An 18090-nucleotide genomic window follows, 5' to 3' on the forward strand; every position below is an offset into this window, starting at 1 on the left:
CTGAAGACTCATTTTTCACATGGTTTGTTCTATCCCTATGTCACGTTGCCTCAATTTCTAGTGTATAAAATAAGACTATTCTTCTAGAAGTTAATGTTTGAACGGTTGGCTCTGTACTTAAAGATTAAACGCCAAGAAGCTCTTGCCAATTGCCCTTCTTTTGGAAGATCCTGATAAGTATCAACTCTAAACAATCGGATTAATATCAACATGATTCTAACTTTAAAAATTAGAGAAATGTTCAGCTGCACAGTGTATTTTAAGTGTATGTGTTATTGTTGTGGCACATGTCCAGTTTCTTGTATCAAAGGATTATGACTATCTATAAATGTGAATCTGTGAGAATTCTGCCCTATGTATGTACCTCATATAGTCCTGTATCTCATAGAGCACAAGTTAGACCCTTTCTAAGATGATGGCTAAGCCAAACAAAAAAAATTACAGCAGAAACAGAATCATCAAGCAGGGTCAACCTATCTTCTCAGGACCTTGGCAACAACACTCACAAAATCACAAAATAAAGGGGGAGAGGGTGGCAATCAGGAAGTATAGAACCAGGATTTCCTTAGATAGGTTAATGGGTAAGTCCATGAGGGAACACTTGAAGTTGGGAAGAATACCAAAAGAAGGAAGAAATTGATACAGAGAAGGAACTCCTGAAGACAAAGACCATCTGCCCCTATGCAAGTCTTACTGGGGATGATGCTTTTTCCATCTGACTACAGTACAGCCAAGCCTTGGGAAAAGAGCCGATTTGTGTGACATTTGGGGAGCAGGCACCAACTGCACCTGTTGTCCCCAAATCCTGTCTCAGAAATGATCTGTAAAGCACATGTAGAGCTAACGGTGAAAACAAGAGATACCATTATAGAAACAAATCATAACATCAACAATGAGCATAAGAGCCAATTTTGTGGTGATTTTTCAGATGAGTGAAAGGCAGTAGGTTTTATATAAAGTATGTGATCAGGCAAAAGTCAGAAAGGAGCTGTGGTTAATATGGGGACCAAAAATGTGAGGAAATATGATCAGGATGTCTTAGAAACAATTTAGGTTATGGGGCAACAAACTTGAGTTTGAAAAACATGCCATGGCTTAAAGATAAGCATTTCCATGTATTATTAATTTATTCATTGAACAACATTTGTGTTTCTATTACATCAGAACCTGTTCTGTGTTCAGAACCTGCTCAGTGTTAAAAGGCACAATAGTGAAAAAGATAGGCAAAGATCAAAAAAGTAGGGAGCATATATTAGCAGATGATATAAAATATAAGAACAGAGATAGTATGAAGAAAAAAAAAAGCAGAAGGTAGAAAGTGAAGAAAGCTGCTACTTTTTTAAGGATAGAGAGAACTTTCTAAGAATGGGACATCTGAACAAAGACCCAAATGAAAGGAAGCAGCCAGTCATAGGATGATTAGGGTAGGGTGTTCCAGTCAAAGGGAACAGAGGGAAACATGAAAAGGCCTTGAGGCAGAAGCCTGCCCCGCATCCCCAAAGGATAGCAAGGAAGCCAGTGTGAATAAAGGGGAGAAAGATAGGTGAGGCCAGGAAGTATTTGGGGCTGGATGATATACCCCCTTGTATAGACCCTGGTAGAGACTTTTTATTTTATTCTACAGTGTGACAGGGAAACCTTTGAAGGTTACTGAATTTTGTCTTTATTTTTTGTTTTTTATTTTTAAGGGAACACTGGCTGTTGGGTGGAAAGTAGATCAAGAAAGATAAGAAGGGAAGCAGGGAGACCATTTGGAGGCTATTGCTATAATCCAGGCCAAATGTGGTGGTGGCTTTGAAATCACTAGTAGTGACTGACAGGACACTGACGAATGTTGGATACAGAGTATATTCAGATGGCTTGCTGAAGGAGTGAGTAAGGGAGTTAAAGAGAGGAATCAAGGATTACTCCATAGTTTGGGGCCGAAGCAATAATCAAATAAGTGATGGTGTCCTTCACAAAGGAGGTGAAACACCAGAGGAGGACCTGACTCTCAAAAGGGAAATTAAGAGCTCGGTGTTAATCATGTTAAGTTTCACATGCCCATTGCTTTCTGACGGTGGTATCAAGGACTCAGTTGGTTCTGAGAGTCTGGAGTTAAGGGGAGGGGTCTAGAGATACACCACTGGGAGTTGTCACCATATATTTGGTGCCTACAGCCATCGGTTTGGATGAAGCAGGGCCTGATACATAGTAAGTACTCATTCTCTTTCCTTCCTGTATGGAAAACAAAAGAAGGGAGATTCCAGCTAGAGGAGCATGAAGCAAGTCATACTTGAGTTAAGCCTTTGAAGTATGACTAGAATCTTAATAATCAAAATTACAGGGAAACATAGCCAAGAAATAAAAAATAGTATAAACTAAAGCAAGGAGATAGAGAAGAGTAGTCTATGTGCAAAAAACTGAGACTCACTAAGTGACTGAGGCATAAACTTCTTAGAGGGAACTGGTGAAGAATCAGCCTGGAAACTCAGGTAACCTCAGAATGTATAGACTCAGAATCTGTATTTAGGGGCTCATGGGGGGAGCCTTTGGAGGTTTATGAGCAATTTATGGTTTATGAGGTTTATGATAGAACTCAGTTCAAGCAGTGCTTTTGTATGATTAATCTAATGAACAAAAAATAATCAGAAACAGACTCAAACACAGAGAACATACTCGTGGTTGCCAAAGGAGAGGGAGGGAGGTGGGCACAATGGGTAAAAGGGAGTGGGAGGTCCAGGATTCCAGTTATAGAATGAGTAATTCATGGGGTTGAAAGGTACAGCATTGAGAAGCTAGTCAAAGGCATTGTGATAGTGTTCTATGGTGACAGATGGTAGACACTTGTGATGAGCATAGCGTAACATACGGACTTATTGACTCACTGTGCTGTATGCTGAAACTAATGTAACACTGTATATCAATTAGACTTGACTGGGAAGCATTTCGTAATAATAAATAAATTTAATGATGGGTAAAGAAAAGTAAATAAATAAAGTAATGGGACCTGGAAAAAAATATCTAAGAGTGCAGAATATATTTGAAATACATAAAAGTGAGAATTTGATAAACCAGACAGAAAGCTGTTATAATACTCCATGTTTGGATGAAAAGATGGAGGTATTTTTTTTAAATTCATCAGATTAAAGTACATTTTGGAAGTACCAAGCATCTAAAAGATAGGATAAACTACTGGGAAAAAGCCTGACTGCAGAAGAGATAATCTCTAGTTTCTAGTAATGTATATACTATCTTACTTGTGCTAAATACTATATTACTCAATAAAGCATGATTCTAATACTCTAAATTAGCAAGTGGAGATTTTTCTTTATGTCAAAATTCTGGTCCTACTATCACCCTTCTTTTTGGTACAATATTCCAAGTGTTAGATTTTTGTGACTGCCTCAATTTGAAGCCTTTGAGAAGCAGAATTCATCAAAATGCTTTTAGCAGATTGGCTATTCTTTTACGTCCAAAGTTTTTTTGCCTTATAATTAAAGTATCAATTCTTTCCTACAGAGACATGTGACACAATCTGGTGGTAATCGTAAATTCAAGTGCACTGAATGTGGAAAAGCTTTCAAATACAAACATCATCTAAAAGAGCACTTAAGAATCCACAGTGGTAAATATTTCTTTTCTGTCTACACCTTGAATATCATAGCATATATGGTAATAAATAAATCTGTTGTATTGTGGTCTACACACATGGTCAGAAACTTTGCTTTTCTTGTAGAATGAAGACTAACCTGGAGAAAATTTTTTTTAAGTATTTTTTTAAAAGATTTTATTTATTTATTTGACAGAGATCACAAGTAGGCAGAGAGGTAGGCAGAGAGAGAGGGAGAAGCAGGCTCCCCGCTGAGCAGAGAGCCCGATGCAGGGCTCAATCCCAGGACCCTGGGATCATGACCTGAGCTGAAGGCAGAGGCTTTAACTCACTGAGCCACCCGGGTGCCCCCTGGAGAAATTTTTTATTTATAAATCGTATTTTATTGGAATCTTGATCTTTAACTAAAGCATAATAAGCTAATATAATATTACATACTCCAAATTTCTTAATCAGAATATAGCATGTTTTAATAAGTGCAACCTCCTTGAGCTTTCTGATGAATACTAATTCCATTGCCTCTTTTGCACAGTTAACGGAGTGAAAAAGGATATAGAGGTACAATTTGCACAAGAAAGTAAGGAGGCCAAGATGTTCTTTACCTGAGAGAAATAGAAGTGGGAACTCCAGATGGGAAGTGGTCAGGGTGATGCGGAGTCACCCAGACAGGGCAGCATGGAAAATTTTAAAGAAAAATATGTTTACCTACCATCTCACCTTTCTATCCCACATCCTTTTCTAAATTTTACTTACAAAATGATATTATATGATAAAAATATGTCTGTTTTAGAAACTTAGAAACAAAAAGAGCTGTATTTGCAGGTCTTAGGGGCTCTACTGCAAAAGCTATAACAAAAATCTGTAGCATCTCACATTGCACTGTGACATCCATTCATCTGATTAATTTTGGTATGTTATTTTAGATTTATTTTATTTTTTTAAAGATTTTATTTATTTATTTGACAGACAGAGATCACAAGTAGGCAGAGAAGCAGACAGAGAGAGAGGAGGAAGCAGGCTCCCCACTGAGCAGAGAGCCCGATGTGGGGCTCGATCCCAGGACCCTGGGATCATGACCTGAGCAGAAGGCAGAGGCTTTAACCCACTGAGCCACCCGGGTGCCCCTTGTTATTTTAGATTTATTAACTAGTAGTGAAAAATAACTCTTTTCTAATTAATGAGAAATGATGGCTGTCTGCACATGACTTATTTTGTGGAAATGGTTTTATTGACATTTACATCTTACAAATATCCTACAAAAGGAGTACAACGGGTGGCTTTGTGAGGGGTGACTAGTAATATCTGTGTTTTATTTTGGAACTACATTTCTAGACGCTTCACTGTCTTGTTTGTTGAGGGCTAATAAGGTTAAAGTTACCAATTTGCTTAAACCAAGATCCTTGCAAAAACATTTATTTATTTGCACACTTAAATGTTCCTGGAAATGAGAAGCTGTCTTTTGCAGTCTGCCACAAAATCCTATTTCTTAGCTTCTGGGCTATCAAAAAAAATTTTCATCAAGGATATATTTTTAATGACTTTTTAATGCTTTCTTACTACAGATGATTTGAAGTTGTTGATAGAGATAGAGCTAGTTCAAGAGCATTTTCTTAAATGTTGAGATTGCAGTAGAGGAGGGAAAATAAAATTTAGAGTAAAATTCATGTACAAAATGAGTCATATGGTCCTATTGCAGTTTTAGAGGCTGTGGATCTGTCAGACCTGCAGAGGGTACAGAATTGGGAGGCATGCATCACTCCAGGGATTACAATGCAAGGCAGAAACAGGAAGTTGGTATTGCAGAATTCTGCGTTGATATTCAAAAATCCGTCTCAGTCAAGTAGTAAGTAGGGAGCTACTATCTATAGTACAGGCAGAAAGTGGACAAGAGCTCCAAGATCGTTAGCAGTACACCGCTGCTGCTGAAGTAGCCGGTGCGAATCAGGTCACATCACGGAACACAGGGCATCACCATACTCTGCACTGCCCGTCCATGGGGCAGTCTTATCCATAAGGATATGTAATATGAAGCTGTATACATCTAATACAGCAAGAAATTTTAATTTTAAAATATATTAGGAAAATAAAGTTAAGGAAGTAACACAGGCATGAAGTAAACGTGAAGTAAAATGGATATACTGTGAAATGCTAAGCACATGCTGGGAGCAGACCACACATTAGACTCTTAAGGTTTAGGAAATCAGAAAACTGTGATCAATAACCATGACCCAGACTGTCTGCAAGTAAAAGGAATTAGTCGCTAGGAAAAGTACAACTCTTCCCACTACGAAGCCCATAGAGAAACAAAATGCATTTTATATCGTTTTTCCAAAGTACTTTCCAAAGTACTTCTGCTGTACTTAAAATAGTACAGCAGAAAAATTGATAGGGTTTTCTTTTTAAAGTAAGATTCTCCGTGGACGCCTGGGTGGCTCGGTCAGTTAAGTGGCTGCCTTTGGCTTAAATGATCAGGTCAGGATCCCAGGGTCCTGGGATCAAGTCCCCCACCAGGCTCCTTATTTATCGGGGAGCCTGCTTCTCCCTCTGCCTTCCTCTCCCCCTGCTTGTGCTCTCTCTCCCTCTCTCTCTGACAAATAAACAAAATCCTTAAAAAAATAAAAATAAAATAAGATTCTCCAGTAGGAAGCCAGTGATATTTCACCAAAATGCAATTCAGAAAAAGTATTTCTCCAGAGTAGCCGCTTGTATACAATCCAAGTATACAGCTCTCTGATGGCCTGGTTTATTCCAAAGGAAGATTTCTGAGTTGGGGCTTCTCAGTGTCATCCCAGGATGGCACCAGTCTGTAAGCTTTTTTGAGACTGGTTCTTGAAGTGCTAAATACAGAAATTGCAAGTAATTTAGAAACTAGTAGATGAAGAAAATACTGTGACAATTTTATTATATTTTATACAATATTGATCTTACAGTAGATTGGAAATTTAAAACAAAAAAAATGGGGGGGTGCAGATAAAAAGGTCCTTCACCACAGATTTGAAAGAGCTGTTTAGAGTCTCAAATAATTGATGAGCTTCATATCCTTCAAGAAACCTCTGTAATCTTTCTTTGTCAGCTCAGTTTCTAATCAGGGTCTTCAAATTATACTCCATAAAATTACCTGGATTGTTGCTATTATTACCTGGACACAGAGTCATGTGTTTTAGCCATCATCTGAATTTCTCATGTGGGACCTGAGCTATGATGAGGAGCAGGTCACCTCACCTCCACTCAGAGGTGAGGCAAAAAAGGCTCCTGCTCCCCGGCTCTGATCCTCCCCAGAAAATAACCTGTTTGTTCCATAGCCCTATGAACTTTAGCCTGAAAAGTTTTTACATCAGATGCAACCAAACGTCTACCTCAGCCATTACAAAAAAGAAATCAGTCTTCATAGGACATCAGACTTCTTACAGCACATCATCACCTCATTTAACAGTTGCTAGACAGATTAGGCGAGGTACTCTATGTATAAACCATTAAGCTATGAAGTTAGAAACAAGGGGTTTTCCAACAAACTTAGTAGATTTGGCTATAGAACAACTGCTCTGTACTTCTTTCTGGTAATGATAAAATACCAGGTAATCCCAACCATAATACTGACAACTAGCATTTATTGCGTACTTAACTATGGACAGCCCCATTCTAGTTATTTGTGTACATTAACTCATACAGTCCCAACGATAGCCCTCTGAGGTAGATGCTATTATTTCCTCCCTTTCTACTGATGAGAAAATGGAGGCTCAGAGAGCTTAATTAACCTATCCAGAGTCACTCAGCTAGCCCATGGCAAAGCCAGGGCCTCGGTGTAGGTATCCTGACTCCAAAGCTGTTGCCTTAGCTACTGTGCTCCTCTGTCTCCCTGTTTGTAAAGATAAAAATAATCTGTGGGGCCCCTGGGTGACTCGGTTGGTTAAGCGTATGCCTTCTTCTGCTCAGGTCATGATCTCCAGGTCCTGAATCAAGCCCCATGTCGGGCAGCAGGCAGTCTGCTTCTCCCTCTCCCCACCACTCTTGCTGTCTCTCTCTCCCTCTCTCAAATAAATAAAATCTTTTTAAAAAATAATCTATATCATAGATTCTTATTTTCCAAGTGTCTCTAACAAGAGAACAAACATATAGCTCATCTAAAAATGTTATGCAAGAATTTAAAATGTTAAAATAGAAATACTAGAACACATCCATTGTTTTACAGCCCTCCCCCCAGAAATTTACCTGGTACATTTGAGTATTGAATCATATTTCAGACATCCCATTGGAAAGATACTGATAAGCTGGAGAATTTCCAGAGATGAGTTAACAAGTGGGTAAGTGGGAAGGGTTCTAAAAACTCTGTCCATTAAGGAATCTTTGAAGGACCTGGGTATATTTAATCCACACAAGGGAAGTATAAGGATACAGATGACAGCTCTTCACCAGCCTGAAAGCCTGGCTTTTAGCAAAGTTAGGCTTGCTCTGTGTGGCATCAGAGTACAGGCTAGGGCAGGAAATTGGGCCTAATAACAGGTGAATTCTGGCTTAGTACTCAACCTATCTCTCCATAGAATTACTTTTTAAAAGAATCACTAACATGTATTGAGACCACACAAAGTTTTGCTGTATTATGTCATGTAACTGCTACAACAATCCAGTGAGGATGTATCTACATTTATTTATACACGAAAACACTGAGACTCGGAAAGATTAAGAAAATAGTAAGAGGCACTTGGGGGACTCAGTCATTTGAGCATCTAACTCTTGATTTCAGCTCAGGTCATAATCTCAGAGTCATGAGATTGAGCCCTGCTTTGGGCTCCATATGCTCACCGCAAGTCTGCTTAAGATTCACTCTCTTTCTCCTTCTTCTCTCCCCCCACTCCTACCCCCCGTTCTCTCAAAATAAATAAGTAAATAAAATCCTTTAAAAAAAAACTCATGGCAGAACCAGGTTTTGAACCCAAATTCATGATTCCCAGCAGAACCAAACTAGACCATCTTCCATAGGACTGTCCAGCAGGTAATAACCTCCTTTTAATAAAGGAGCTTAAGCAAGAGACTAGCTAAAGTCCAGGATGATATGAAATGAACTCTTACTGTACAAGAGGGCCTCTTATATCCCTTCCAGTTCTAATATCTGATTATACTTTGAGAAAATATAACTCACCTTTTAAAAACTGTGCAATACTGAAATTACTTTAGAAGAACTTAAACTGAGTTTCTCACTGCTTTCATTTTCATTCTTAAAAAGAACAGAGGAAAGAAAGAGCTTTTTCTTGATATTGAGTAGATAAATAGTGTCACCATATTCCATAATTTTGCAATTAGCCATCCATTCATCCCAAAAAGGCTTATTCAGCATTTTTGTAACCTACACTTCAATGGATAGAAGGCATAAATGGGACACAAGACTCAAGTTCCTACCTTATCGAAACTGATAGTCTTTAACCTATAAATTACAAATGAATGAACTATAAATATAAATTAAGATGAGAAATTAGGGTTGTCTGAAAGTATTCCACTTGGCTCCATGCTTCTCAAAATTTTCTACCGAAGTATCCCTAATAGCTGACAAGGATAAACGCCTTCTCTCCCAGGTCTAGGGAAGCAACTTGACATAAGCCTCTACAAGTAAGGAGCTTCTTTGACATTGTGGATTTTTCCTAACAAGTCACATGAATTTTGTCTTTTTCTCCATGGTATAATCTGTATTTTAATATTAAAATGTTTTAAATTACTGTAATCACTCTCACTAAAACTGAAACTACAAGAAAGCTTTGCATACCCACTAGAACTTTGCCTTCTAGCTCCAGGAGTGCATACCTCCCAGTTTAATAAGCCAAGGCTGATAGCAATACCTCATATGGAAAGTTTTCTGCCCACTGAAAAAGATCTTTTCAAGGAAACCTTAAAAGCTTGTGGGTATGGGAAGGATAGGTATTCATACTTGTTAAGTCTTATATAAAGGAGATTTTATTTACTTTTCTTTCCTGTAACGTTAATTTTTCCTGCAGATGGTTAAGTATAGTGAAATGTAGAAAAATTACATAGGTAGGTAAAATGGGATAAGAAAAAAAAATTAACTTGAATGAGTAGATGTACATGTGACCCTTGAGCAATGCAGGGTATGGGAGCCGACCTTTCATGCAGTCAAAACTCCACATAAAACTTTTGACTCCCCAAAAACTTAACTACTAATAGCCTACTGCTGACCATAAGCCTTACCTGTAACACAAAGTCAATTCATACATGTTTTTATATTATATGTATTACATACTGCATTCTTACAATACAGTAAGCAAGAGAAAAGGGTATTCAGACTCATAAGGAAAAGTAAATACATTTACAGTACTGTAGGATATTTATCAAAAAACTTCTATGGGTTAAGTCAACCCATACAGTTCAAACCCTGTTGTTCAAGGGTCAACTTTAATTCTTTTTAGCATTTGAGAATTATTTGAAGTTTTAAAGGTTAGCAGGAATATTATACACATATGCTGAGAAGATGCCCTTATGGGTTAGCACGTGTACTACAGATGAAGGTTTTGCTAGTCTTTATAACATTTCTGTCAGTTTTGAACTTATAATCAATATTCTAAATAAAATTGTATCATAAGATACATGATATCTCTTTTTAAATTGAAACTTTGTTTTAAGGACAATGTGGACACATAACTGGTATGTAATAATTCAGTGAATATAATTTTTTGTTGTTCAGGAGAGAAGCCATATGAATGCCCAAACTGCAAGAAACGTTTTTCCCATTCTGGTTCCTATAGCTCACACATAAGCAGTAAGAAATGTATCAGCTTGATGCCTGTGAATGGGCGACCAAGAACAGGACTCAAGACGCCTCAGTGTTCCTCACCATCTCTTTCGGCATCACCAGGCAGTCCCACACGACCACAGATACGGCAAAAGTTAGAGAATAAGCCCCTTCAAGAGCAACTTTCTATAAACCAAATTAAAACTGAACCTGTGGATTATGAATTCAAACCCATAGTGGTTGCTTCAGGAATCAACTGTTCAGCCCCTTTACAGAATGGGGTTTTTAGTGGTGGTGGCCCGTTACAGGCGACCAGTTCTCCTCAGGGTGTGGTGCAAGCTGTTGTTCTGCCAACAGTTGGTTTGGTGTCTCCCATAAGTATCAATTTAAGTGATATTCAGAATGTACTTAAAGTGGCAGTGGATGGTAATGTAATAAGGCAAGTTTTGGAGAATAATCAAGCCAATCTTGCATCCAAAGAACAAGAAACAATCAGTGCTTCATCCATACAGCAAGGTGGCCATTCTGTTATTTCCGCCATCAGTCTTCCTTTGGTTGATCAAGATGGAACAACCAAAATCATCATTAACTACAGTCTTGAGCAGCCTAGCCAACTTCAGGTTGTTCCTCAGAATTTAAAAAAAGAAAATCCAGTCCCCACAAACAGCTGCAAAAGTGAAAAGTTACCAGAAGATCTGACTGTTAAATCAGAGAAGGACAAAAGCTTTGAAGGAGGAGCAAACGATAGCACTTGCCTTTTGTGTGACGAATGTCCAGGAGATATTAATGCACTTCCAGAATTAAAGCACTATGACCTAAAGCAGCCTACTCAGCCGCCTCCGCTCCCTGCCCCAGAAGCTGAGAAGCCCGAGTCCTCTGTTTCATCGGGTGGAGATGGCAATCTGTCTCCCAGTCAGCCACCTTTAAAGAACCTCTTGTCTCTTCTGAAAGCTTATTATGCTTTGAACGCACAACCAAGTGCAGAAGAGCTCTCAAAGATTGCTGACTCAGTAAACCTACCCCTGGATGTAGTAAAAAAGTGGTTTGAAAAGATGCAGGCTGGACAGATTCCAGTGCAGTCTTCTGAACCATCTTCTCCTGAACCCGGCAAAGGAAATATCCCTGCAAAGAACGATGAGCGGCCTCAAGCTACAAATACAAATGAGCCCCCAGACAGCAGCGTAAATCTGCAGAGTCCCCTGAAGATGACTAACTCTCCAGTTTTACCAGCGGGATCCACCGTCAATGGTTCCAGAAGTAGCCCGTCATCCCCATCACCTCTAAACCTTTCCTCCTCCAGAAACACACAGGGTTACTTGTACACGGCAGAAGCCACACAGGAAGAGCCACAAGTAGAACCTCTTGATCTTTCACTACCAAAGCAACAGGGAGAATTATTGGAAAGGTCAACGATCACTAGTGTTTACCAGAACAGTGTTTATTCTGTCCAGGAAGAACCCTTGAACTTGTCTTGCGCAAAAAAGGAGCCACAAAAGGACAGTTGTGTTACAGACTCAGAACCAGTTGTAAATGTAATCCCACCAAGTGCCAACCCCATAAATATTGCTATACCTACAGTCACTGCCCAGTTACCAACGATCGTGGCCATTGCTGACCAGAACAGTGTTCCATGCTTGCGAGCACTAGCTGCCAATAAGCAGACTATTCTGATTCCCCAGGTGGCTTACACGTACTCGACTACGGTCAGCCCTGCGGTCCAGGAACCACCCTTGAAAGTGATCCAGCCAAATGGGAATCAGGTAAAGAAAAGGACTCCATGCCAAAGCTATTTGCTAACATGCTAGTTTGACTTCTTTTGGTGAAATTTTTTTAGTAAAACCAGTCTATGTGGAGCCAAGCAGGTCATTAAAAATTTTTTTGAAAGGAAATAGATTTGCCTTAACTTTCGTAGCATCACGCCTTCAGTTTCTTACTAATCCCAGGTATGGTTATCGGCTACCATTGTGCTATTTTCCTGGGGAAATGAGAAGTCTCAGCTAAAGACTTGACTATCTGAAGCTTGAGACATAAAAGAAAAATTGGAATATTCACCAATTAGATTTCTGTTTCTAGAGTTATATTCCCCAAATGAGTAACAGCTTCTGCTGTATCATCAATACATGGAAATACATTCCCATTCACAGACCCGTCACACTAGCAAAACTGAGCTATTACTTTTTATGTGTTAGCACCTATATTTATTAAAGGCTTTAATTAAACAATAAGTATACAAAGAGCTCATCTAGTGAATTTGCTGATCACTTTATGAGCTGTAAACTAAGACAGCATTCAGTCACAATTTATAATCATGAGTCCATATATGCATTTTCCTCCTTACCTTCCCCCTCAAACCCATGATGTAGTTTTAGATAAAACCATTTTGTGTGACTGTTGTGTGGCTCATTGTGCAGACATTTTTTAGGTCACTAACCTTGATGTCCTCAGTTTTTTTCATTGGTTTCTTATTGAATCAACCAAATACTAGAGATATATTTGATCTTTCATCCAAATATTTGCTATAGGTAGGTGCAGCTGAAATAATTATAATATCCTATTCAAATATAAATCTGCTGCTTTCTTCCCCCTTAAATATCACTACTGATTAGGTTACCTGCAGTGAATTCATTTAGACTCTCAGTGTATAAAACACTGCACACCTTTGAATAATAAAGGAGGACCCACCAACATTTCACTTAATCATATGACCACGTCCCATAGCAATGAAAGTAGTCAAGTTCCTTTAGCACAAACTGGAAGCTCACAGACCACCCAGGCAAATGGCTGCACCTTTCCTCTCCCACTTTGCAAACTATATGAAATGTTGTAAAAAGCCTTTGAGCTTTTAGACAGTTTGTGGGTTTAGAAGCAATAGAATGGAAAATTTTAGGAAAGACATAAGGATCTTGAGGGACCCAATTCCACTACTAGTAACTGTTTACCTACATGAGAGCTTCCTACACAATATTACCACCTTGAGGCTGCCTTGTAATGTTTTTATACCACTGAAATTCTGAAGATTTATTTTGTCTAGCAGGTATTCTTGTTTCAAAATATAGACTCTCCTGCATTGTTTTGTCATCTTGTTCCTTAGAAAAGTGGTAGAGCAAAGCCCTCTCTTTTTGAAGAAACCACGGAGGTCAGTTCCTAGACCTCTGAAGTTCTGGAGGATACAATTGAAAGACCACCTTTTAAAAAATAGAATCTTCATTTTTGCGTAGTAAAACCCAGAAAGAAAAAAATGAAGGTAAATGAGGCAGTTAGAAATTGGTGATGATGTAGCAAACTCATAAGTTAAAAATTTCTGTAAATTTCTCATTAAGTCATGATTCACTTGAAACCAGGTAAATTTTGTTACTGTACATTTAAATTCTTTCTTTTCATTAGTTGATCACTTGTTTTTATCATCATTATGACTGTATTGCCCCAACCTCACTTTTTTTCTATATCATCCCCCACATAGCATCTAGGCTCCCCACCCTTGGACCCTGTCTGCATCGATGAGTTTGCTTTCCTCTAGCTATTGAAAGTATAAATCAAATTAGTTTTTTTAACCTGTGCTTTTTACATGTGTCTCTTGTTTACCTTTTAATCTGAAATTAAATGTTCTTCTTTTCTTTCTTTAGGATGAAAGGCAAGACACTAGCTCAGAAGGAGTATCAAATGTAGAAGACCAGAATGACTCTGATTCTACACCACCCAAAAAGAAAATGCGGAAGACAGAAAATGGAATGTATGCTTGTGATTTGTGTGATAAGATATTCCAAAAGAGTAGCTCACTATTGAGACATAAATACGAACACACAGGTATGTCGATGAACCTGACAACTTTTGAAAAATGACTCTGTAACCCTTTCCGCAAACCGAAGTGCTTCCAAAAGCCTTCTGAGGACTTTGTGTCATGGCTGTGTTCTTATTTTGCAGGTAAGAGACCGCACGAGTGTGGAATCTGTAAAAAGGCATTTAAACACAAACATCATTTGATTGAACACATGCGGTTGCATTCTGGAGAAAAGCCCTATCAATGTGACAAATGTGGGAAGCGTTTCTCACACTCTGGGTCTTATTCTCAACACATGAATCATCGCTACTCCTACTGCAAGCGAGAGGCCGAGGAGCGCGATAGCACGGAGCAGGAAGAGGCGGGACCGGAAGTCCTGGCCAGCGAGCATGCTGGGGCTCGGGCGTCTCCTTCGCAGGCCGACTCTGACGAGAGAGAGAGTCTGACGAGGGAAGAGGATGAAGACAGTGAAAAAGAGGAAGAGGAGGAGGAGGACAAAGAGATGGAAGAACTGCAGGAAGAGAAAGAATGTGAAAAACCGCAAGGGGAGGAGGAAGACGAGGAGGAGGAAGACGAGATGGAGGAGGGGGAAGAGGCAGAGAATGAGGGAGAAGAGGCAAAAACTGAAGGTCTAATGAAGGAAGATGAAGCTGTAAATCAAGCGAGCAGCTTAGAACAAAAAGTGAGCAAGAAGAGTGAGCAGGTGTCTGAAGAAAAAACAAATGAAGCCTAATAGTTTTTCTAGAATGAAAATACATTCTAATTGGTAATGAAGTTTGTTCTATATTATACATGCTTTTCATGGAAACACAGTAACCTGTATACTGTGGTTTCTGTTCACTACTGTGTAAAGTAAAAATTTAAAAAAAATACAAAATACAAAAAAAAAAAAAAAAACCACACAAAAAAAAAAATCCGGGTGTGCCTGATCTCAGACCTAGTAATTTTTCATGCATTTTTCAAAGTTAGGAACAAGTTTGTAACACGAAGCAGATTAGAAAACTTTAATGACTGGGAAAGCCAAGATTTAACAGGTTAAAGGAAACTGATTAATTAGATAAGCATCTGGCATTGTTTCTTTTTGTCAGTATTAATTATCACTCTTACGTTGGTTTATTCTTAAGCTGTACAATTGGGAGAAATTTTATAATTTTTTATTGGTAAACATATGCTAAATCCGCTTCAGTATTTTATTATGTTTTTTAAAATGTGAGAACTTCTGCACTACAAAATTCCCTTCACAGAGAAGTATAATGCAGTTCCAAACCATGCTAACTACCTTTTATAAATTCAATCTAGAAGGTAGTAATTTCTAATATTTAGACGTCGTAGTGGAGTATTATCATTTCAAGTGTATTGTTAGCCTTAAGAAAGCAGCTGATAGAAGAACTGAAGTTTCTTACTCATGTGGTTTAAAATGGAGTTCAGAAGATTGTCATTGAGTTCTGCTTGCAGGGACTAACAGTGTTAATCCTGGGAAGGGTAGCAGAGTCGTCAGAATCAGTGTTCGTAATTGTGTTTGAGTATGTGGTGACAAATATGAAGGATATGATATGAAGCTTTGTATCTCCTTTGGCCTTAAGCAAGACCTGTGTGCTGTAAGTGCCATTTATCAGTATTTTCAAGGCCCTAACCCGCCTTCGTTCGATGTGTGGCCTACAATAACTAGCATTTGTTGATTTGTTTATTGTATCAAGATTCCAAATAAAACTTAAAACCACTGACTCTGTCAGAGAAACCTAAACACTGGGACATTTCATCCTTTAATTCCTCAGTATTCATTTTATGTTAATTGACTTTCAAAATTTCTCTACAGAAATGAAAGGGAAATTTTCTAATCTGCTCTATCCATGTACTTGCATTTCAGACATGGACATGCCCTTGTTATTTGGCTCATAACTGTTTCCAAATGTTAGTTATTATGGACCCAGTTTATTAACAACATTAGCTGATTTTTACCTATCAGTATTATTTTATTTCTTTTAGTTTATAGATCTGTGCAACATTTTTGTACTGTATGTCTTCAAACCTGGCAGTATTAATACCCTTCTTACTGACATGTACTTTTAGTTTTAGAAAACTTTTATATTTATGTGTCTTATTTTTATATTTCTTTATTTATTACACAGTGTAGTGTATAATACTGTAGTTTGTATTAATACAATAATATATTTTAGTATGAAAATTTGGAAAGTTGATAAGATTTAAAGTAGAGATGCAATTGGTTCTCTTGCATTGAGATTTGATTTAACAGTGTTATGTTAACATTTATACTTGCCTTGGACTGTAGAACAGAACTTAAACGGGAATGTATTAGTTTTACAACTACAATCAAGTCATTTTACCTTTACCCAGTTTTTAATATAAAACTCTTAAATTTTGAAATTCACTGTGTGACTAATAGCATGATGCTCTGCAGTTTTATTAAGAGATTAGCCTAACCATCAAACTCTCATCTCCTTAGTAAGCCAAATTAGGATAACCTTATATAAACAGTGTTGGGAACAATGTTTAACATTTTGTGCCAATTTGTTCCTGTATTCATGTATGTAAGTTACAAATCTGATTCTTCATTTTTAAGTTCCTTGTTACACCATGGTCATTTTCTAGTTTTTTACCAGACTCCCCCATCTCACAATAAAATGCATCAACAAGCCTGACCTGCTGTCATTCTGTTCTTTATTACCGAGATTTTCTTTGGAAATCTCTCTGTGAAATGGGATATTGCACAGTCATCTTGCACTCAGTTTATCTTGGGCTGAATGTGGGTAACAAACTAAGCATTTTAGACGTTCACCACTAAACCATGGACTTCCCTGTGGCCAAATGTTTCTGGGAAGATCAGAGTTGGCAACTAAATGCTTCCTCAGAGGTTGTTCCATCTTCCTGAAACCCTGACCGCACCCCCTCATGATCTTGTGACTTCTCATCCTCAGGTCACTTCGGGAAATCCTGGGTGTAGATGCCTTTCCTCTGTACGTTCCTTGTACCTTTCTTGCCATAGCTCTTACACAGTTACTTATATTCCCTCCCTACTAGGAACATGAACCGTATCTGCCAGAGTCACTCGAACACCCCCCAATACCTAGCAGAGTGCCTGGCACTAGAGGTACAAGAGATTTTATTGAAAGAAAATGTTATTTGCATGTTAACAGAGCTCAGCTATGTCTTTGCTACTCTTTTGCCTCTAATCCAGGAATATGCATATTAAATTATTCCAGCAATCTAATATTTTTCTTACTCAGGTCCTATTAAACATTTGACATTATAGACAGTAAATTATGCCACCCTTTTCAATAGAATGCCTTACGATTCTGGTAGAATTTATCTCTAGGTGTCTTTCTGGTGCTTACCCTCCTGGTACATGACACGGGCATTCAAAGCCTATGGAAATGACTGCTTCTAGTATGAATGATGCGACCAATTCTAGGGGACTCTATTTTAGGACTCACTTCTGTTTCTGTGACCCCACATTCCTAACGTCATGTTGCTTCATTTCTTCTGTCACTGAGAATAGTTATCCAATGAACAAACTCACCATGTAGGGTTAGGAACTAAGAATAAGTAGCCTTTCCTAGGAGGCATTTATACAGCAATCTCTGTAATAAGAAGCTCAAAGAAGACAGTGCTTGATACATATGGATAAATGGCTAACAAAAGCAGCTAGCCGTTATCAGAGTTTTGGAAAGGAAGACAAGTGAACACTTGCCAGTATTTACTTAAATCACATAACAACAATAGGGCTGTAGGTTATTTACTTGTGCCTTGCAAAGGTGCTTCACTACTATTACCAAAATTAATCTTCACAAAATATATATAAAAACAATGTTCCTATGAACACACACAAACACACACACACACACATATTAGTAGCAGAATAAGGATTTAAACACAGGACTATCTGGCTCTAAATCCATGTTCTTAACTAGCCTGTATCACATCTCATATAAGGATAGCTCACACTATCTTTAAACTCAAACCTGG

At 38.3% G+C, this 18090-nt stretch overlaps 1 protein-coding gene across 4 annotated transcripts in view; it reads left to right on the forward strand.

The window, feature by feature from the left end:
- Positions 1-16766, forward strand: part of ZEB1 (zinc finger E-box binding homeobox 1) — a 182095-nt gene extending 165329 nt beyond the window's left edge. For all 4 annotated transcript variants that reach the window (XM_032837795.1, XM_032837797.1, XM_032837796.1 and 1 more), the window contains exons 6-9: positions 3502-3607; positions 10281-12088; positions 13952-14132; positions 14250-16766. In XM_032837795.1, the coding sequence (XP_032693686.1) occupies positions 3502-3607; positions 10281-12088; positions 13952-14132; positions 14250-14839 (2685 nt within the window). In that variant the 3' untranslated portion in view covers positions 14840-16766. The remainder of the gene's footprint in view (positions 1-3501; positions 3608-10280; positions 12089-13951; positions 14133-14249) is intronic.
- Positions 16767-18090: the final 1324 nt, after the last annotated feature.

This window comes from Lontra canadensis, unplaced genomic scaffold (assembly GCF_010015895.1).
Source record: "Lontra canadensis isolate GAN:19392208 unplaced genomic scaffold, GSC_riverotter_1.0 scaffold100, whole genome shotgun sequence".
NCBI lineage: Eukaryota > Metazoa > Chordata > Mammalia > Carnivora > Mustelidae > Lontra > Lontra canadensis.